Consider the following 23,062-nt stretch of genomic DNA (forward strand, 5'->3'; position numbering starts at 1 on the left):
GGGCTAAGAAAATTATGGGATATAGCTATGGAGGTTATGGGTATGGTTCAGGGGTATGCTTGCGAGGTCCAACTAGTGTTTATCATCTCCGTTGCGTCTACATACTTTCCTACAATATTGAATCTCAATATTGATACGTGAGCACTCATAACTTAACTTTTATTTGTTAATAGTGTATCCCTGACTAGTGCGCGAGAAAATAGGATTATGCATGCTTGTACTTTTGATATTGCCCTTAGATAGGTTATGTTGAATTTTGAATTAGTTACACCTACGGTTGAGATAAGGTATAAGATATGCATGTCCTTGGAAAGCTAGCGAAAAACTATAAACTTTTCATTTAGATATCGAATGGATTCGATGAACGGATTAGAAGTTATTGTCAATTGAATTTTTGTATTATTATTATTAAAAATGATTATTATTATCGTCGTTATTATCGTCGTTCTAGTTTTTATCTAATTATTATTATTATTATTATTATTATTATTATTATTATTATTTATTCTCATTATTATTATTATTATTATTATTATTATTATTATCATTATTATTATTATTATTATTATTATTATTAAAAAGTATTATCATTAAAAATTGTTATTTTTATTATTATTACTATCGTTATTATCATTAAAGTTATAATTAGGATTAGTATTATTATTATCATCTAAAATAGTTATTAGTGTTATCATTATCATAACATATATTATTATTAGTATTATTATAATTAAAACTAATATTAGTAACACTTAATTATTATTATTACTATTATTATCAGTAAAATGAACGCGGTATAAAAGACGATTTAAAAGCTATTAACAAAGTGATTAGGAAATAATGAGTATGAGTATCATGATAAAATTTAAAAATATTGATTTAGAAAAAATTATCATTTTTCATTATTTTTATCACTATTATTATTAAAAGTATTATTATTAATATTAAAAATATCATCTTTACAAAAATTATTATTTTAATAGGAATATCATTGTTAATATAAAATTTCATTATTAATAAGAATTATCATATTGTTATAATATCATTTTCGTAAATATAAATATTGTTATTATTATTATTAGTAGAATAATAATAATTATTAATACAAAATAATACAACTTTTACTTATTATTATTATCAATGTTATTTTATCAAATAAAAATGTAATACAAATAATATAATTACCTTAATAAAACCTATCATAACATTTTATGAAATTCAATGAACTTTATAAATTTTATTATCTAAGATATATAAAAGTATATTTTTATATAAAGATTTATTTATTAATAAATGAATTATATTATTTACTCTAATAAATCTTTTAAAAATATTTAAAATATAAAACGATGATATTTAAACTATATAATAATCATGTATAAATTTTGGAAATCATTGTGAGTCAAATTGACTTTTGTTAACTTTTGCATATTAGTCTCGAGCATTAGGATTGTGGTGCACTATGACTTGACCTAATTTGTTAGACAAATATTGACCAACATATAAATATATATAATTGATTTAGGTTCGTGAATCCGAGGCCAACCTTACACTTGTTCAATGATGTTATATGTATTTTTACTACAAAATACAGTATGGTGAGTTTCATTTGCCTTTTTACCCTTTATATTTTTGGACTAAGAATACATGCGCAACTTTTATAACTGTTTTACAAAATAGACACAAGTAATCAAAACTACATTCTATGTTGAATTTATCGAACCGAATATACCCCTTTTTAGTTTGGTAGCCTAAGAATTGGTGTTCTGACACCAATTGACGCGAATCCTAAAGATAGATCTATTTGGCCCAACGAGCCTCACTCGATACGGGGTGCTTTAGTACTTCGAATTATCATTCCGATGAGAGTTCCGGAAATGATGGGGATATTCTTTATGCATGACGTTAAGGTCGGTTACCAGGTGTTCGACATATGAATGATTTTTATCTCTAGTAAGATGCGAAATGCCTGTTATGAGAATGATATTTATGGAAATGAAAAATGAAAATCTTGTGGTCTATTAAATTGATGAAAATGAAATGATTACTATAAACTAATGAACTCACCAACCTTTTGGTTGACACTTGAAAGCATGTTTATTCTCAGGTTTGAAAGAAATCTTCCGCTGTGCATTAGCTCATTTTAAGGATATTACTGGGAGTCATTCATGACATATTTCAAAAGACGTTACATTCGAGTCGTTGAAGTTCATTAGAGATTATTATTAAGTAAATGACAGATTAGGTCATTTATAGTTTGGATATTATGAAATGGTATGCATACCTGTTAACTTTCAATGTAATGAAAGATTGCCTTTTAAAAACGAATGCAATGTTTGTAAAAATGTATCATATAGGGGTCTAGTACCTCGCAATGAATCCAACTATTGTAATTTGTTTATAATCGATGTGGACTTCGTCCGGATGGATTAGGACATGTTATTAAACTTAGATTGCTACTATAATGGGTCGACTCATCAAGAACATAATAGCCACCTTCTAAGCAAATCCGCATGTGAATTCGACTAGCAAACTTATCTTAGTTTCTTCTTTTCACCTTCGATCACAATATGTTTTTCAAGATTAAACCACTGAGTTTTAATCACTTTGTGATCTAACCTACCACCCACATATTGTAATGGGTTTATAGTCTTTCTAACGGACACACGGGTCCTTAAAACTTGATTCCCAATAATAGCTCTTAGATAAACTTCATGATGGATGTGTCAAGGATATCAAAACAACAAGAAAAGTGCATTTTAGTGTTAAGGCGCGCCATGGCTCATTAAGGCGCATCACGGCTCAACATTTGGATTGAGGTTCAAAGGTTGCAAAGCTGTCAGTTTCGAAATCATGCTTTAAGCCACGACGCGGCTCATCCAGCCGCGGAGCGGCTTAAGCCTATCCGAGAGCCAGACGAGGAAAAACGCATTTATTGCTCTTTAAGTTGTTTCCTTGTTTAGATATGCCTATTTAAACACCCTATTGTAACCCTAACATGTGTGCACAAAATTATTAGTGAAAAATCTCTGGTTTGCGCCCGTGGACTAAACCCTTCTCCGTATTTTGGAGTTGGGATATAACCACGTTAAACATCTGTGTCATTTATGCTTTTATTTAGCGTATCACTTATTCTTTTGTTGTATGTAGGTTATGTGATTGTTGTAAATCACATGTTCTTGTTAGGGTCCACTACCGAGTTCCTAATAAGTGGTATCAAAAGTTAAAGGTTTGAAGATCGGGCACAACGGCGATTGAAAGCAGATATACGATTGGTTGATGATTTGGGTATCATCAAGAGAAGAAACGGTGATTAGGGTTTTGTGTTTTACAACATATATCAAGATCCATAGATTTAGTTGATTGCAGTGAACTTAGGGTATGTCTATGTACCCAGTGAGTTGATCACACCAGAGTTTGTCTGATTATGGCGGGTTATAATGTAATCGGGCGCACGGTTGCATTATGATGGTGATTTATTCGTGAAGGTTATGGAATCAAGGGGTTCAGTTTGATAGAGTTTGTTTGCAGAAAACACAAGAAGATATATTTTCGAAAAATTCGGGTGTCGGATCTGAGTTCTTGTTTTTCGCGATCCCCCGAAAGATTGATTGAACTTTCAAATTCGGAGTTCCAGGAGCTGCTGTAGTAGAAAGTTCGTAGCGGGTTCGTTAACCGTTGCATCGACTTGATTTTTTGTGTGTGGATAGTAGACATACGGATATACACGTGGTAAAAATTTGAGGCGGATCTGACAGTTGGAAATGAGATATGATTCTTCGAATCTGGACAGTTTTCAGGATGAAGTTTTTCGGGTTTGATGACGCGAGTGCGAGATGGTTTTGTCTCGGAAGCTTTGGGCGATACGAGCTGGGTATTATGGGATGTTGGTTTGTTACAGAAGCTCGCGAGGGTGATTCTCTCAGGTTTGGGCATGTTTGGGTAACGAATAGATTACATCCAGGTTATTATCGACAGCGGAAGTTATCGGGGAAGTTTGACACTTGCGGGTTTTGAAACGGGTCAACCAAAGTGATTGGTTGGATATTCCAGGTTATGTGGAATATAAGGGCGGGTTAGAGCTTCTCTCACTAACGAGAATTGGTTGACGAAGGGTATCGGATAGAACGCGTTCGACCGGTGCTCAGGGTTTTGGGTAATGATTGTTTCAACAAACGAGCGGTTTCTTCGGGGTGACCAATTAGGAGTTCCTAGGTGAGTGATGAAGTCTATAATCTTGTAAGCCCCAGAACTTGAGCTTTAAAGATATTGTTGAGTGTGTCGGAAACTCGGAGTGAGTTTGGGAACTGACAGAAGTATCGGGTAAGTGGGAGTTGGACGACTAGTGGGAGTCGTAGAGATGGTTGTGCCACATGTTTATCTGATTTGTCACAGTGTTAGTGCATCGATTCCGGCTAGATATCCGGGTACTCATTTTAGTCTCCAATGGCAAAGTAATTTGCAACTGATCGGGTGGTACGAAACAGATTCTTCTCGGGTAGCCGTGGTTTATTATCTTACTCATACAGTGGGAGCGAGCTTGAGGTTGAGAAGATGGGTTCGTGAAATTCATAGCGCTATGAGGAAATATCAGTGTACCAGCGTGAAAGCGGAAAGTTGAAAGTGTATATTTCAAGTCTGTGATTGCGTTCTCACTGAAGCATTGATGAATAGTCTACAAGGGCGTCTTTAGATTTTATGATTGCTGGGAAGGAAAATCAGTGATAGACGGAAATTCTGTATGAGGGTGATCATTGACATGTCGATGACAGGGTTGGGCATGTCTAGAGTGATGAGTTGAGGCGGTTTTGTATCATGCTTTTTTAAATCCCGTGTTTGAAGTCTCGCACACTTCAATGGTGGCGCAGAAATCGAGAGATGACCCAAGCTAGCAACGAAGATTAGATTATTACTCAGGTGTTTGAGTATCGAAAGTCTTCCTTCCCATGGCGTGGAAGTGCGGCGTGTCCCCGGTATTTATTTGGCGGTGTTCAAATGGAGTTCCATAATTGGGTAATCTAGAGTTGTTGTGGGTGTTTAACACAGTTGACATGTGAAGTTGATTACGTTTTGGCGAGTGTAGTTGAAGTGCTCTTCATCGAAAGCTGCCAGCTCGAGTAGTTGGAATGTGCGTGTCCCAAGTAGCTTTCTTGGCGGTATGGATGGGTAGGTTCAATGATGTCGATACAAGTGATCTGGTATGGGTTGATAAAATGGGCTGTGTTTAGATCATCCTTCAAGTGGGAGATTGTTAGATGTGTGAAGTTTATCAAAACAACAAGAAAAGTGCGTTTTAGTGTTAAGGCGCGTTGTGGCTTATTAAGGCGCGTCATGGCTCAACACTTGGATTGAGGTTTGAAGGTTGAAAAGCTGTCAGTTTCGAAATCATGCTTTAAGCCACGACGCAGCTCCTTCAGCTGCTGTGCGGCTTAAGCCTATCCGGGAGCCTGACGAGGAAAAACGCTTTTTCTTGCTCTTTAAGTTGTTTCCTTGTTTAGATATGCCTATTTAAACACCCTATTGTAACCCTAACATGTGTGCACGAAATTAGTAGTGAAAAATCTCTGGTTTGCGCCCGTGGACTAAACCCTTCTCCGTGTTTTGGAGTTGAGATATAACCACGTTAAATATCCGTGTCGTTTATGCTTTTATTTATTGTATCGCTTATTCGTTTGTTGTATGTGGGTTATGTGATTGTTGTAAATCACATGTTCTTGTTAGGGTCCACTATCGAATTCCTAACACTTCAGGAACCGAGTTTTATCATTCATTATCAGATCGTGGTCCTCAATTACATTAACTCTAATATACCAAAGTTTAGGTGATAAATACACTTGTACCGAATACTAGCAAGCCCATCAACACTATTAGCCTGTGTACCCCACCAAACCGCTAACATAAGTTCATCTTTAAGCTTCTCTCCTTCTCAGTCTATTAACTTATACCACTATGGAGCTAACGAGCTATCCGGTGGGACCGGTTTCAGGACCTCATTAAGATCAAATAGAACTCCATCTATGAGATCGTCTTTCAGAACATCTTTATCTTTGACCGTGACCTCGAGCCTGAATTTGGTCTTTATAGAAAGAAAACACTTGGCTCCATTAGGGGTTTTTTATTTGTCTTAATGACACATTGTTCCCTTGTAATTTCCCATTCGAACCTTTATATATGGGTCACAACTACCGGTTCAGATCATTTGCATGTAAATCTTTAGCTTTAGCAACACGGATATATAAGTATTGCATTTGTTCCACAAGATCATAGATGTTTTTTTTTTTTTTTTTTTTTTTTTTTTTTCTTTGAACGGCGAATTTGCATCAGCGGATTATTTATTTCAATGACCCTCATCATTTGCACCCACACACGCTAGAAGGAAACTCCTACCTGGGTTGCTTGCTTGGCAACTAATCGCAGGAAATTGGAGAGAAAACCTTCCGCCCCCAGGAATTGAACCCGGGTTGCTTGACAACTAATCGCGGGCCCTTCCACACTGAGGCATGATACCATTGAAGCAAACGTTCGTTTAGCTTATCATTAGTGACTTTACTACCACCAAGATGTGGTTTCGTCCCTTTGAGAGAATAAAATGTTTTCTGGAACAAAGCGTTACGGAACAAACAATAGCCCCGGCAAGCCCCGCAACTACAAAGCAACCATACCTAATATAACCTATAAAATGACATGGTATAAATGGTTTTTCGATTGCATTAAATACATTTTTGACTTTTCTTTGTTCATTCTTACAAAAGTTTAGGATATATAAGTATTGCATTTGTTCCACAAGATCATAGATGTTTTTTTTTTTTTTTTTTTTTTTTCTTCTTTGAACGGCGAATTTGCATCAGCGGATTATTTATTTCAATGACCCTCATCATTTGCACCTACACACGCTAGAAAGGAAACTCCTACCTGGGTTGCTTGCTTGGCAACTAATCGCAGGAAATTGGAGAGAAAACCTTCCGCCCTCAGGAATTGAACCCGGGTTGCTTGACAACTAATCGCGGGCCCTTCCACACTGAGGCATGATACCATTGAAGCAAACGTTCGTTTAGCTTATCATTAGTGACTTTACTACCACCAAGATGTGGTTTCGTCCCTTTGAGAGAATAAAATGTTTTCTGGAACAAAGCGTTACGGAACAAACAATAGCCCCGGCAAGCCCCGCAACTACAAAGCAACCATACCTAATATAACCTATAAAATGACATGGTATAAATGGTTTTTCGATTGCATTAAATACATTTTTGACTTTTCTTTGTTCATTCTTACAAAAGTTTAGTTTGAATAAGTAACTAGAAAAAATCCGACCGCGCGTTGCTGCGGTTGTATTCGACGCGCGGTCCAATTTGGATATACGATGTCCGTTTCGCGTATAGTTAGTCGTGTTGTATATGTATATATATGTATGTAATATTACCCGAAATATTTATTTTTTTTAACGATGTCCGTTTCGCGTATAGTTAGTCGCGTTGTGTTCGTAAAATTATTTCGAGTTGAACGGTGGTCTCGGAAAAATTTAACTCGCACCGAGCGTGAATATAGGGCCCGTTATTTAGTGTTTTTTAACGATGTCCGTTTTGCATATAGTTAGTCCCGTTGGGTTCGTGAGATTTTTTCGAGTTGAACGGTGGCCTCGGAAAAATTTAACTCGCACCGAGCGAGAAGATAGGACCCGTTATAAATTCGGGTGGAGTAAGGTTTTTTTATTTTAATTAAATTATAAATTTACGTTTTTTACCCCTGAAAAAGTGTAAAGTTGAGGGGTTGTTGTGTAATTTGTGCGAAAGTTGGAGGACCATTTGTAGTGTGAACGCAAACTCAAAACGACTTAAAACTGAAACGACCAAATTTGGGGGAGGTTTAAAAACTGAAACGACCAAATTTGGGGGAGGTTTAGTATATAAGTATAATATAATATTATATAATATAATATAATATAATATAATATAATTGATTTTTTAAAGATTATATAATCTGTTCATAAATTAGTCTAGTTAATTTATTTAGTTATATAGTTTTGACTGTTTAAAAATTTCAAAATAATTTCATATTTTCTCACTAGTGATGTGTTGTGAAAATGAAAAAGGAACTGTGACTTTTGAGACATTGAATTAAAGATAGATTAATCCATACAGTGAATAAGTTCTTATTCTTTTCTTATCTTTTCTTATCTTTTCTTATTCTTATTCTTTTCTTATTATTTATTTTTTATTTTTTATTTTTTTGAAACGCAAAATTATCTTTTCTTATGGCCCTTTTTTATGGGACTGGGAGGCAGTGAATTAAAGATAGATTAATTTATAATTCATCCATACGTTTATGGGCCTTTTTTTATTCTTTATATAAGGGTAAGATGTGAGCTAAATGAGTCCAGTAGTGGTAAAATTGGATTTATTAAGTGATGCCAACCGGCCGGCTCTGGTACTACTAAGTAAATAGGGAAATTGATCAAAATACACTTTTTTTTAGGCTTCATACAAAATATACTTTTTTTTTTAAAAATTGTCTTTTTACACCATTCGGTAGACGGGATTCCGTCTACCACCTTTATCTGTCGTCTACTACCATTTTTACAAAGTAGTCGACGGTGAGATAAAGGTGGTAGACGAATTCCCGTCTACTGGCAGGGTTAGTAGACAGCGCGAACAAAGCAGTAGACAGACATTTACAAAGTAGTCGACCGTCTACTGCCTTGTTGTTGCTGTCTACTGCCTTGTTGTTGCTGTCTACTGCCTTGTTAGTGTCTACAAGGCAGTAGACAGCAACAACAAGGCAGTAGACAGCAACAACAAGGCAGTACCACCTTTATCTGTCGTCTACTACCATTTTTACAAAGTAGTCGACGGTGAGATAAAGGTGGTAGACAGAATTTACAAAGTAGTCGACCGTCTACTGCCTTGTTGTTGCTGTCTACTGCCTTGTTGCTGCTGTCTACTGCCTTGTAGACACTAACAAGGCAGTAGACAGCAACAACAAGGCAGTAGACGGTCGACTACTTTGTAAATTTCTGTCTACTGCTTTGTTCTCGCTGTCTACTAACCCTGCCAGTAGACGGGAATTCTGTCTACTACCTTTATCTTGTAGACGACAGATAAAGGTGGTAGACGGAATCCCGTCTACCGAATGGTGTAAAAAAACAATTTTTTAAAAAAAAGTGTATTTTGTTTGAAGCCTGAAAAAAAAAAAAAAAAAATGTATTTTGAACAATTTCTAAATATCCAGCAAACAACAGCGCAAACTACAGTCTAACTTTTTAGGCATTTGACTCGTCCTTAAAGTTGGGGACCTCATCGTATGACTTAAGCCAACCCAAACATAATTTTAATCTCATCTTCAAGGTCTGGATCTGTATCTGGGGATTGTTCAGTAATCCCAGTAATAGTACACGGATCACAACCGGAACCAGTACTCGCAGGTAAAGTTATGGTTCGAACAGGTATAATTTGGGGGTTCGGTGTTGAGGTCTGACTGTTAATTGCAATTGTTTTCATTGGTTGCTATGATATGAATCTTGGAGTAATACTTCTCTGTTTCCTAGTCCTCTGTCCTCTTCTATTTATGTACATTAATTTTTTGCATAAGCCAGATCAGGTATTATTGTTGTATGTTTGTGCTTTTTATAATAGTAAAGTTGCAGTTAGAAATATTCTTACTGATGTATCTAATAGTAGTTTATAGATCAAAGCCCACATGTAGCTAGCTCCCAGCTTCAATTCAATTTTTTTATGATCAGATATCAATAGCAAGTTGACAATATAATAATAGAAGTTAAAATTTCAAATTTGACCTGTTTCTCGAAGGCTTAAAAACTAAACAGAATAACAGAAAAGCTTTAAAATACTTTTTTGAAAACCTTTGTTGGGATGCTCTAATAACTACAGTATAAGCCACCAGTTAATAGTATAAAATAACAGTTTCGTATAGCCCATGACTACTTTAACATCCTAGCTAAAAAACTCTAAGTTACAACTTAAAGATAAAGTCATATACAAAGGGATCTAAATTGTTTTCATATATACATTCATCACAAAGTGTTTTTTATAAATGTTCACATTTTCACTTGATCTTAATGTTTTGTGAAAAAATTTCAAAAAAATTACTTTCCCATTCCCTCCTAAAATCTACTTCTCTCTTGATTAAAACACTTGAATGATATAATATGCATGTGGTTTTTGCATATATGTCACCTTTAAATTCACTTATAATCCACTGTTTGAGTGTTTCTTTCATCTGATCAACAGAAACATGGAATCTACAATCTCAAATTTTACTCACTTACAAATCCCGCTTGAGGAAGTCCTAGAAGCCACCAACAACTTTGATGAGAAAAACGTCATTGGCCTGGGTGAGTTGGGGAAGGTGTATAAAGGAAAGCTCTTTCGGTCCGGGAAGAGGGTGAATATTGCTGCACGTAGATTAGATAGTGAGCATAAGCGAGGAATCGAGTTCTTGACAGAAATTTCTGTGCTTTCTAGCCTCAAGCATGAAAATATAGTCTCTATTATCGGGTTTTGTGATGAAAGAGGCGAGAAGGTGATTGTAAACAGGTATGAGACCAAGGGAAGCCTCGAGATGCATCTAAGCAGGCCAACCCTGACATGGGTTCAAAGACTAAAGATATGTATTGGTGTTGCGCGTGCATTAAGTTACATCCATAATGAGGATGGACGTAGTAACTCAATCATACATTGTAACATTAATAGCTCTACAATCTTATTAAATAATAAGTTTGAGCCAAAGTTATCTGGCTTTGAATATTCCATCCACCGTTCAGTACATGAGATGGATAAGGTTCTCATCACGAAAGCTATTGGTACAAAAGGGTATGTGGACCCAGCGCTAGAAAAGACTGGAGGTGTGACCTACAAGTCGGACATATACGCATTTGGTGTTGTTTTATGGGAAATATTTTTCATGAGGAAAGCATTTATTCCTGATGAATTTGATAGGTTTCTAGTTCCATTGGCCAGATTTCAGGCTGAAAACGGAACACTGGTAGCCATCATGGATGATCAAAGCGGCGTACTATCAAGCAGAACTTTCGTATCAGCAGCATGTGATTGCACAAATGATGAGCGAGCACAACGCCCAGATATGAAGTTTATTGTCAATCAACTTGAGAAAGCGTTGGCGCTTCAGCTGCAGTATGAAGAAGAACTTTATGTAAGAGCCTCCTATTTCTCCATTTCTTTTGCTATCACATTTTGCCTCTTAATTGATCATTTGCCATTATTTTAGTAGATCATGTTAACGGATTGTGAGGGTCGTTGAAATAAATGATCTACTGATGCCAAAAAAAAATTCCGTTCGAAAAAAAAAAGATATGTGGTTAACTTAGAAGTGTTAATTGATCATCTGCCATCATCTTAGTAAACGGGTAAAACAGGTCATGGGGTTGTTTAGGTTATTTTTATTACTCGTAACTGGAAAAAGAGTAAAACGAGTCTAAAATAGAATTTCTTTTCAAGTAACTACCTTTTTCCCCCTCCTTGTTGCAGAGACCCAACTTGGAACGCTTGACATCTCAACTCAGTCACATGAAGATTAGACTCGCGGATATAAACTTAGCCACCGACAACTTTTCTCGGATCTATCTAAGAACCGGGTCCTATGACGTGTATATGGCAGAACTTGAAGACTGTGTTGAAAACAATTCTGCCTCTCTAGAAGAGAGGAATAAAAGTAAGCATGTCTTTATAAAACGCCTACGCCCTACAGAAGGCAAAAGAGGAAAAAAAACATTCGGTACAGAAATTGAAATGCTTACAACTTGTAAGCATCGCAACATAGTCAATCTATTTGGATTTTGTGATGAAAATTGCGAGAAGATACTTGTCGTTGAGGCTGCTTCTAATGGATTACTTGCTGAGTATTTGGAAAACCACAAAGACAAATCTGTTCTTACTTGGGAAAAACGTTTGAAGATATGCCTTGATGTTGCATATGGATTAAAGTACCTACACCATGAGATGGAAGACCAAAAGAGTGTGATTAACTGTGATTTCTCTACATTCTCAATTGTTTTAGATGAGAATTTGGGAGCAAAGATTGCTGACTTTGAGCACTCGATGTTCCTTCTTCCTGACCAAAAGTTTCTTCAATTAAATTCTATTCGTGGCACTTTATCTCGTACTGATCCCGAATATCGTGAGACAGGTGAGTTAACAAGAGATGCAGATGTATATGCTTTCGGAGTCACCTTGTTAGAAGTTTTATGTGGAAGGTTGGCCGATGATAAAATATACAAGAAGGAGAGTGAAGATGTATATGTGGCTCGCAATTGCTACCGTAAGGGAACACTCATGGAAATTATAGATCCTATAATTAAGGAAGCAACTGATGACAACAGTTTAGTTATAACTAAAGGTCCCAACAAAGATTCTATCGACACATTTGTACGTATTGCAATTCAGTGTGTGGCAACTCGAGACCAACGTCCATCAATGGAAGTGGTTGTCAAAGAGCTTGAGAAAGCATTGTCGTTTCAAGTAAGTCAATATATAATAAAAATTATTTCTTATTGTCTTCAATTTATGGATGGGTTATATAGTTATATACTACTAAAATTCATTGTCGTATTAGGAATTGGTTAAATCTTGATAAGGAGTTTAAGAGGTTTCTGACTCCACTGGCCAGAATTGATTATGAAAACAAAACATTGCACCAACCTTTCCTATACGATGAAATAGGCTGGATATCACTCTTGTAAACTGATAACTAAGTATGCATATAGAAAACGATGAGTCATATCAGTTACTTTAGTTATTGATCTGTAATACTCTTATTAAATTAAAATGTATGATTACAACAACAACAACATAACCCAATACCACTTGAGTGATGTATGGGGGAGGTGAGATGTAGACAATCCTTCCCTTATCCGAGAATAAAATATATGATTAAAATCCAATATTAAAGCACATTTATAAGTGATTCATATTAGTTTTCCACCTTAATATTTGATAGTGATAGATCCACCAAACCTAATAAGTTTTCATATTACATTGTACTTTATAGTAAATTTATCACAATTATGATGGAAATATCATTGGTCATATAAAAAACGTAAAATCCAATCTACAAATTGACGTATATATTGTATTATTGCCTAGAAAACATCTTGAAAAATACCTATAAACACAACATTTGATATAAGTTTTCTTCACTAATGTTTGTTTTTTCATGTTAATGTTATTGATTAATGAAGGAGCAAACACAATGCCAAGAACATTCCGACCAAGTTGTGGATGGATTTGAATTGACACATGAAAATTCGGTAACACTCTTCTACTTTTTTTTCTTTCTTTTCTATATAGTATGCCAGTTAATTACTTGAACAAGTTTGTAATCCGAATATGTATACACTGATGAAATCAACACCTTATTAAAATCTTAGAAAACTTTAAAGCTACTCACTAGCCGAACTCAAGCTCTCAAGAGCTAAATGAACCAAGCTTAAGCTCGTTTTGTTTATGCCCTTGTTAGATGCTGATAGAGAATATAGTAGTGAGAAATAAATGTTAGAATGAAGCTTGTATTGATAAACTTTGTACTTTTATTTAATATGAAAATGGAAATTACAAATCAGAGAAGAATTGCAATGGTATCTTCCTTCCTCAATCAGTTAAGAAGCACATGTGTGCAAACTTACTGCCCAAGCCAACAATGGCCGTTCACAAAACACACACCAAAATACATGACTCCCCTCTCTCATCCTAACCAATACCATTTATAAGAGCTTTCCTTCATGGGCTTGGGTTTGGAGTTGTTGGGCTGCTCTGGACTGTTCAACTATGGAGGCTTGTTCTCTATCAGTTTACCTTTTTAAAATCTTAACCCATAATTCAAACACTTTTAAATAGAATGAAATACTTCGTTTATTCTTTGATAAACTAAACATAATGTTGGTTTCATTATATCTCAACCCATAATTTGAACACTCTTAATTAGAATGAAAAACGTCCGTTTAATCTAATACGGACCATGTATTATGAACAGAAAACACCTGTAGGAAAAAACACGACCACAAAAACCTGATAAAATTCAAAAAATTTTATTATTCGATAGCTCTCATGCTGAATTACAAGTACCATCTATCTATCTATCTATAAAAAAAGTAACCTAATTTAATAAGGGAACGGAATAACAATCCTAATTTAACTCGAACACTAAACTTAAGGAGCAAGAAAATAAATTAATTAGATTAAATAAAATATGAAAGTTTGTCCGCATCTTCTTTAACCCCAGGCCTAAAAGCAGAATTTACATCGGCCCAGTTCCATTTCAATGGTACCACCTCATTTTAATATACTAAACATAATGTTTGTTTTTCAATTTGGATCCCTATAATGTGTTTAATACTATATATTGATATACTTAGATTCTCTCAATTCATGCTTATTTGATGATCACAGATAGTGTATGTATGCGTGTATGTACTATATGTATATGTATGCAATATGTATATACATGATAACTGACTGTAATGATGATGCAAATGCTGTAATATGTATGTAAACATAGAATCAAGCACAACTAATAGTCAAAAGTGAATATGATGAAGGATACAATGTGTAGGTTTAGAGAGAAAGCTAAGTGTGTGTTTTCTAAGGTGTAGGTAATTTGGGAATTGTGAAGACTAACCATAGGAAGTGGGAATGTGATGGCTATTCATACTCCCATAGCCATCACTTATATTTATAGGATATAAAGGATAAAATGGTAAAATTTACATATCGGGTGACATTTCATACTAAGGGCATTTTGGTGATTTTACATGATACAAATCTCTTCAATTTCTCGACCTAACATAGGGCACTGTCAGTATAATAGCTCGATAGGAATCAACAATTTAAAAAAGTATACAATTTCTTTTCAATTTTGTTTATATCCATGTTACGATGTTGCAGGAAAATCCCTTTGAGCATCTTCGTATTCGACTCAGTGATACAAGGGTGGCCACCGATAACTTTTCTGAGCAATACCTCGTTAGTGATGACGATGATTGTTACTATTATAGAGCAGAACTTGAGCATTTTGATCAACAAAAGTTTGGCTTCGTAAAAGAGAAGAATAGAAGTGAATTACCTAAGAAACGCTCCACTGTACATATTAAACGCCTCCTTGGAGAATACAAAGATAGAATAGAGTTACTATATAATGAAATTGAAATGCTTACAACTTGTAAGCATCCTAACATAGTCACTCTTGTTGGATTTTGTGATGAAGATCTCGAGATGATCCTCGTGTTTGAGACTCCTATTCATGAAACACTTTTTGAATATTTGTTTTCCAGAGAGAAGGCTATTATGCTTACATGGTCAAAACGTTTGAGAATATGCCTTGAAGTTGCGTATGGATTGAAGTACCTACATTATGAGAAGGAAGACCAAAAGATGATATCACATTGTGGTATGTTAGACACTACAATTATCATAGATGAGAATTTTGGGGCTAAGATTTGTGATTTTAGGTACTCTAGATTCCTTCACCCGAATCGAGATGAGTTTTCTTTCGATATGTACTCTTTCTGTAAGACCCGTGGTTCAGATTGGGCGACGGATAAATGTAATAGAAAAATAGATGTGTATAGTTTTGGAGTAATTTTGTTTGAGATTGCATGTGGGAAGTTTGCCAGTGATGAAATTTACACTAGGATTGATGTTGAAGGACTGGCATATGTAGCCCGAAAATGCTTCTACGATGGAACACTGAAGGAAATGATAGACCCTATAATAAAGGAAGAATCTCTTGAAAACAGTTTTACCCTGTTTAGGGGTCCCAATGAAAATTCTCTTGATGCATTTTTGAAAATTGCTGTTGCGTGTGTGGATATCACTCAAGATAAACGTCCAACAATGAAAATTGTTGTAAAGGAGCTCGAGAAAGCTTTATCATATCAGGTAAGTTAAGTCCTTGTGAACTCACATTTTTTCTCATATCAGTAAGAATTTATATGAACCTTCATATTCATATTGTTAACCACTTCATATTCATATTGTTAACCAATAAAATGGTATAAAAGGAGTATTAAATTTATGATTGTACCCTTTTGTAATAAAGATTTAAATTCAAAGCTAATAAATTTTCAGTTATTAAAATCAGATAACATGCGCTCTAAAATTATTCTAACTCTATTCTTAAGTAAGTATATTTCTTCATGATTGCTCCATACACACACACACACACATATATATATATACATATATATATATGTATATATATATATACATATATATATATATGTATATATATATATGTATATATATACATATATATATATATATATATATATATACACACACATATATATATATATATACATATATATATATATATGTATATATATATATATGTGTGTGTGTATATATATATATATATATATATATATGTATATGTAGTCAAAGATTCAAACGAGAGCTACAAAGGTGTACAAAATTGTGATAACTTTTAATTTTAATCTTGTCATAATGCATGTATAAACTATTTGATTGGTGTCATGGTTGACAGGAAAACCATAAAGACCCCCTGAGGATTTCACTTGAAGACGTACAATTAGCCACTGAAGACTTCCATGAGAAACATTGTGTGGGCCATGGAGGGTTTGGGAAGGTTTATAAAGGAAAACTTCCACAGTGTGATCATACAATTGTTGCAAAGCGATTGGATAAAAGGGGTGGTCAAGGAGAAAAACAATTTCAGAATGAGCTTCAAATTCTGTCTGATTATAAGCACAATAATATCATCAGTCTTGTAGGATACTGTGCCGAAAACAATGCAAAAATCATTGTTTATGAGTACGCTCCTAGAGGAAGTCTTGATAGGTATTTGAGTGATACTCGTCTTGATTGGATGAAACGACTTAACATATGTATTGATGTTGCAACCGCATTGGATTTTCTTCATAGAGGAATAGGGAAACAAGCAACGGTGATACATAGGGACATCAAAACCGAGAACATTCTGCTAATGAGTGAATGGAATGCAAAACTTGCTGATTTTGGGCTTTCCTTGATAAGTGCAATAGATAAAGAAACCGATTACGTGATCGATGGTGCATGCGGCACACCGGGCTACGTGGACCCACTTTACGTGCAATCGAGTTTCTTAACCAAAGAGTCTGATATATATTCGTTTGGTGTCGTTTTATTTGAGATCTTGTGCGGAAGACCAACTTATGTGATTCGCAAACAAGAAGGTGTGTATCTACCAGTTTTCATTAAAGACATGTTTGAAAAAGGAACACAAAATGAAGCTGTATTTGGGGAAATAAAAGAACAGATCAAGCCGGAAGCACTAAGTGTATTTCAGATGATTGCCTACAAGTGCCTAAATGAGAAAAGAGAAGATCGACCAACAGCAGAACAAGTTTTGATGCAACTTAAGAAAGCAATGGAATTACAAGTAAGTTTACCATAACAAGAATTCTGACTTTCTTGTTCCTTTCTACCGAACAACTCTGCCTCTAACTGCATTTTTTTTTTAATCATAAGCTAAGATTTATAATAGCAGATTACACTACTTTCAATCATCTATCAATTTACCATAAATATATCAGCAGCAGCTGATATATTAGATAAGTTGAACGTTTTTAACGGGGCAAAGATGTATGTAATAAACTGATATATTTAACTTAATTGTATGTAGATATCGAGGGGTGATGGAGCTTCTTCTTCTGCAACAAATACTCCGAATAAAGTGCAAGATTGAAAGTCAAATGATGTATTCATGATTAAAAGTACTTTTGTAAGGTTACATGTGCTACCTTGTATTCAAGCTTTTAAAACATACAATTTGTTGATTGCATTGTCAGGTGTGAATGGATATAGGTTATTGTGTCGAATGTGAACTCCGAACATGTGTTTACTGAAAATAGGTGTATATCTTTGAATTTGAAACTGGTAAGTTACACCATCAAGGTTTATGAATGTCCTTTTGAATCTGAAACTGGCATCCATCAGCGTAGATGTTATGCAAATGTCAGTTTCATTTGATATGTTGACTGTCAATTTACATTATATGTCAATAGACCCGCATTTAAACAGAGATGCTTCATAGCGATCACCTGTCACAGTTTATTGAGGTACGGTTGGATAGTCTTTAGTGGTTGTTTATTGTGTTTCATTAGGTCATATATATGATGCTGCTGTTTTCTTGGTTTATATGTATGGTGCTTGAGTCTACTAATAATTTTTTAGCGTCCGGCTAGTTTTCGTTTCATGTATTTGCCGTCAAATTTTGATAACTAAGCTGTTGGAGTATGGAGAAATATAAACAAAGTAGGAAAAAGCGCCACAAAAGGTGAGTTAAGGTGTTGCACGGATTTTGCAGATTTCGGTAAGCGTGAGACAGAGCAATGCGGCGCATCACTCTAAGGATGCGGCGCATCCATGCAGCAAAAATAGTTCGAAGGTTTTGGATGCGGCGTTTCAAAGGGATACGACGCATCAAAGCTAACCGATGCGGCGCATCAAAAGGAGATGAGGCTCATCTCCTGTCTGACAGCAAGTTGTCAACTTGCACACATGGGATCCGAACTTGATTGAGTCAATTAGCACTTTAGGTGCTTAGTGGGTTGCTTTACACCACCAATTGTGGCTGTGATCATGCCATTAGTAGGTGTAAAGCTTGGCTAGTTGGTTAGTATGATGATTACATAGCCTAATGAAGATTCCTTGCTAGTTTCTTAAGAGTTCTTGTTTCTCTATAAATTGAACTCATTGTATCATATTGTAACACACCACAAAATTACTGAAATACATTCTCTAGTTGGTCCGTGGACTAAAGCAATCACAACGATTGCATATAACCACGTTATCTCTTGTGTCGATTTACATTTTCGCATTTATATTCTTTCGTTCCTTAAGTGGGTTGAGTGATCTTGATAGTATCACTACTTGGCAAGTAATCTTGTAGAATTACTTGCGTTGTTTGGGTCCTAATATCCTTACAACTGGTATCTAGAGCACAAGGTTTCGTTAAGGGAATGATGGCGGAAGACGGGAAGTTTAGAATCGACCGATTCGATGGGAGAGACTTTGGCTTTTGGAAGATGCAAATTGAAGATTACTTGTATCAAAAGAAGCTATACCAACCTTTGTTAGAGACCAAGCCCGAAAGCATGAGCAATGCCGATTGGACGCTTTTGGATCGTCAAGCTTTGGGTGCTATTCGTCTTTCACTTGCTAAGAACGTTGCATACAACGTTGCGAATGAGAAGACGACATTTGCTTGCTTGAAAGCACATGAGAAACCTACCGCTTCTAATAAAGTATTTCTCATGCATCAATTGTTCAATACAAATATGAAAGAAGGTACGAACGGATCATATCAATGAATTTTACAATATCGTTTCAAGGTTTGAATCGGTAGAGATTAAGTTTGATGATGAACTAAAAGCACTAATCTTGCTTTCATCATTACCGGAAAGTTGGTCGGGTACGGTTACCGCGGTTAGTCGCTTTACGGGAACTACTAAGCTAGCGTTTGAAGGAATAAGAGACTTGATTCTTGGTGAAGATACTCGTAGGAGAAACTCGGGGGAATCGACATCCTGTTCTTTGTTAAGCACCGACAATCGTGGTAGGAAATTTGAACGCGGTGAGAAGAAGGATAGAAAGAAGTCTAAGAAGAGGTATCCATCGAAGGATAGAAGTGAAGTCGTTTGTTGGGGTTGCAATAAAAAAGGGCACTTTCAAAGGAATTGTAAAAATGGTCCGGCGAAAGGTGTGAACTTGACCGCGGAAGATAGTGATGATGCACTTTTATGTAGTGTTGAAAATTCTATGGCGTCTTAGATTTTGGATTCGGGAGCTTCGTTTCATGCTACTCATGTCAAAAGCATGATGAAGAATTTTCGATCATATCAAGGCAAGGTGAGATTGGCCGACAACAAACAACTCAATATAGAGGGCATTGGAGATGTTATATTGAAGACTACTCTTGGTTCTAATTGGATGTAATGACCCGGAAATTTCCGACCATATTTAAACCTTAATCTTTATATGTTTCCGACACGATAAGCAAAATCTGTAATGTTGAGTCTTGAAAAGTTTGAAACTATATTCATGTAATCAGTTAACCATTGACCATCCATTTGTCCGACGATTCACGAACATCATAACTTGTATTAATTATATACTTATGTATATATACGGATATATATGGATTATATCTATCTTGAATATATGATAATTAAGTATCTCATTAAATATATTAACAATGGATTATATACATAAAATGAGACTACTAACTTAAGGACTTCGAAACGATATATATATATATATAAAGCTTAACGACGTTATAACTTCTAAGTTAAAATAAATATATATGTATTGTATTAAGATGTATTTACTATTGGAATATACTAGTAGGAAAACATCATTTTCAACCTTTTATCATGGAAAATGACATCTTTGTTATTATATATGATTCATGAAACATCTTTATATATTTTATACCCGTATTATACTCGTACTATACACAGCTTCTAGAAGTATTTACTATTGGTATATACCAATAGAAATCTTCAATTATTTGTGTAATATGTCATTCATGACATAATATATTTTAACTTATCTTAGATATTTTCACTAAAAACCAAATTTCTTATTTTAACTTTTAAGATTTACTTTTAATAAAAATACAAAATACTTTTTCTTATTTTAACTTTTAAGATTTTACTTTTAATAAAAATACAAACTACTTTTTCTTATTTTAACTTTTAAGATTTTACTTTTAATAAAAATACAAACTACTTTTTCTTATTTTAACTTTTAAGATTTACTTTTAATAAAAATACAAAATATTTTTTCTTATTTTAACTTTTAAGATTTTACTTTTAATAAAAATACAAACTACTTTTTCTTATTTTAACTTTTAAGATTTTACTTTTAATATAAATACAAACTACTTTTTCTTATTTTAACTTTTAAGATTTTACTTTTAATAAAAATACAAAATACTTTTTCTTATTTTAACTTTTAAGATTTACTTATTTTATTTTATTTTATTTTTACCTAATATTTTCAACTATAAATACCACATACATTTCTCATTTCAAACTTACACCTTAATCTCTCATTTCTCTCTCAAAATACTCTTAACTTCATACTTGATCATCTCCAAACATTTTCTCCATCATTTAGCTTCAAAAACAACCCTTAATCATCATAAGAAAAAAACCACACAAGAAAACTTCTATAATCCTTCCAAAAATACAAGTTTGCTTCCAATCTTCAATCCAACTCCACCACTCTTTTGGTTCTAGGATTTTTCTCTTCTCTTACAGTAACTTTGTCCAAGTAACTTGAGGTAGTAACCTTATTCATAACCTTATTCAATTCATATTTATATAGCTATCTTATTTTGTGTTGTAAAATTTTAACAACAAGAACATAGTTTGAATGATTTCAAGCTTGTTCGCAAACAAACTTAATCCTTCTAACTTGACTTTTAAAATACTCAAACACATGTATTATGACAGTATGTCAAGCTAACATAAGGATATAAAACTTGTAAACACGAAGAACACCTTAAAACTGAACATACGCCGTCATAGATCAACAGGGGCTGTTTTGGGTTTGATTTTAAAAACCTATCCTAAACTTTGAATTAAAAGATTTCCTTTGGTGAAAAATCTTATTTTATATGGATATGAAATATATCCAAAACCCATGGTTAAACTCTAATTGGAAGTATGTTTTTCAAAAGAGTCATCAAGATGTCGTTCTTACGACGAATATGACTATCTTTTTGTATTTGACACATAAGCTGTATTTTCAACTATAAACATATTCTTTTTCTGTTTAGATTAATAAATAACGGTTCGATACAAAACTATGGCAAGTTGAATCACTCAAAACGGAATTGTAACGAAGAAATTATGGGTAAAACAAAATTGGATATTTTTGTTTATTTTTAGCTACGATTTTGATTAATAAAAATGGACGCTAACCTTATCCTAGCTAACTTACCTTGTATCCTACATGTATCTATACATGTCTTGATCCCGAACTTATGGAAATACAATTTATGATAGTCGTGATTAAGTTCTACGACAATATATTATAGTCTTAATAAAGATCGTAAGACACCATATATATATATATGACTTGATCTTAATTGTTAAATAGATATTGACCAATATATAAATATATAATTAATTAGGTTCGTGAATCCGAGGCCAACCTTATGCGTGTTCAGTGATGTTATATGTATTTTTACTACAAAATACAGTATGGTGAGTTATAGTCCCATTTTTACTATCTAAATTATTTTGGGATGAGAATACATGCAAATTTATAAATGTTTTATAAAATAAGCACAAGTTCATGAAACTACATTCTACGATTGTTTTGTTATACCGGATATCTGTACTTATTATTATTATGCTTGGTAATCTAAGAATTAGTGAAAAACACTAATTGACGCGAATCCTAAAGGTAGATCTACGGGCACTAACCACCCCCATTTTCGAATAGTGGAAATGCTTTAGTACTTCGAAGGGTCCATGTCATACATTTGAATAGTGGAATGTATGATGCCAAATATCTTAAGCGCTCTATGTTAAGGTCGGTTACCAGGCGACTCATCGTATGAATGATTTTTGCAGTTGTAATGATCCTGCGCATTTAATTAAATGACATCTTGTGGCTTATTAAATGTTATGATTATTATATAGAAACTAAACCTATGACTCACCAACAATTTTGTTGACTTTTTAAAGCATGTTATTCTCAGGTACGAATTAAGTCTTCCGCTGTGCATTAGCTCATATTAAGGATATTAATTGGGGCCATTCATAACATATATCAAAAGACGTTGCATTCGAGTCATTGAAGTTCATTAGAGATTATTATTAAGTAAATGGCATATTAGGTCATTTGGATATTATGAAATGTTAAGCAAACATGTCAACTCTTGATGTAATGATAGATTGCTTTTTAAGAATAAATGCAACGTTTGTAAATTGTATCATATAGAGGTCAAGTACCTCGCAATGTAATCAACTATTGTGATTCGTTTATAATCGATATGGACTTCGTCCGGATGGATTAGG

At 34.2% G+C, this 23,062-nt stretch overlaps 2 protein-coding genes and 1 pseudogene across 3 annotated transcripts in view; 2 read left to right on the forward strand and 1 right to left on the reverse strand.

Moving 5' to 3' along the window:
• Positions 1-23,062, forward strand: part of LOC139876609 (uncharacterized) — a 320,113-nt gene that overhangs the window by 94,031 nt on the left and 203,020 nt on the right. Inside the window, exons 2-5 of one of the 2 annotated variants that reach the window (XM_071863952.1) lie at positions 13,211-13,279; positions 14,913-15,905; positions 16,513-17,406; positions 17,650-17,959. In XM_071863952.1, the coding sequence (XP_071720053.1) occupies positions 13,211-13,279; positions 14,913-15,905; positions 16,513-17,406; positions 17,650-17,712 (2,019 nt within the window). In that variant the 3' untranslated portion in view covers positions 17,713-17,959. Of the gene's footprint in view, positions 1-13,210; positions 13,280-14,912; positions 15,906-16,512; positions 17,407-17,649; positions 17,960-23,062 lie in introns of those variants that run through there. The other variant, XM_071863951.1, reaches the window with a different exon arrangement.
• On the reverse strand, positions 2,399-7,266 carry LOC139877172 (FT-interacting protein 3-like; annotated as a pseudogene).
• Positions 9,269-12,603, forward strand: LOC139877174 (receptor like protein kinase S.2-like). Its single transcript, XM_071864584.1, has 4 exons — positions 9,269-9,418; positions 10,245-11,166; positions 11,502-12,491; positions 12,586-12,603. Exons 2-4 carry the CDS (start codon positions 10,249-10,251, stop codon positions 12,601-12,603), a joined length of 1,926 nt encoding a protein of 641 aa, XP_071720685.1. The 5' UTR covers positions 9,269-9,418; positions 10,245-10,248.

The sequence above is a fragment of the Rutidosis leptorrhynchoides genome, chromosome 11 (genome assembly GCF_046630445.1).
Source record: "Rutidosis leptorrhynchoides isolate AG116_Rl617_1_P2 chromosome 11, CSIRO_AGI_Rlap_v1, whole genome shotgun sequence".
NCBI lineage: Eukaryota > Viridiplantae > Streptophyta > Magnoliopsida > Asterales > Asteraceae > Rutidosis > Rutidosis leptorrhynchoides.

What these genes read in the sequence shown, in the direction of transcription:
- LOC139877174 (XM_071864584.1), top strand. Translation starts at nt 10,249, where the DNA reads ATGGAATCTACAATCTCAAATTTTACTCACTTACAAATCCCGCTTGAG. An exon ending in AGTATGAAGAAGAACTTTAT is followed by an intron (nt 11,167 to 11,501) that starts GTAAGAGCCTCC and finishes TCCTTGTTGCAG; the next exon opens with AGACCCAACTTGGAACGCTT.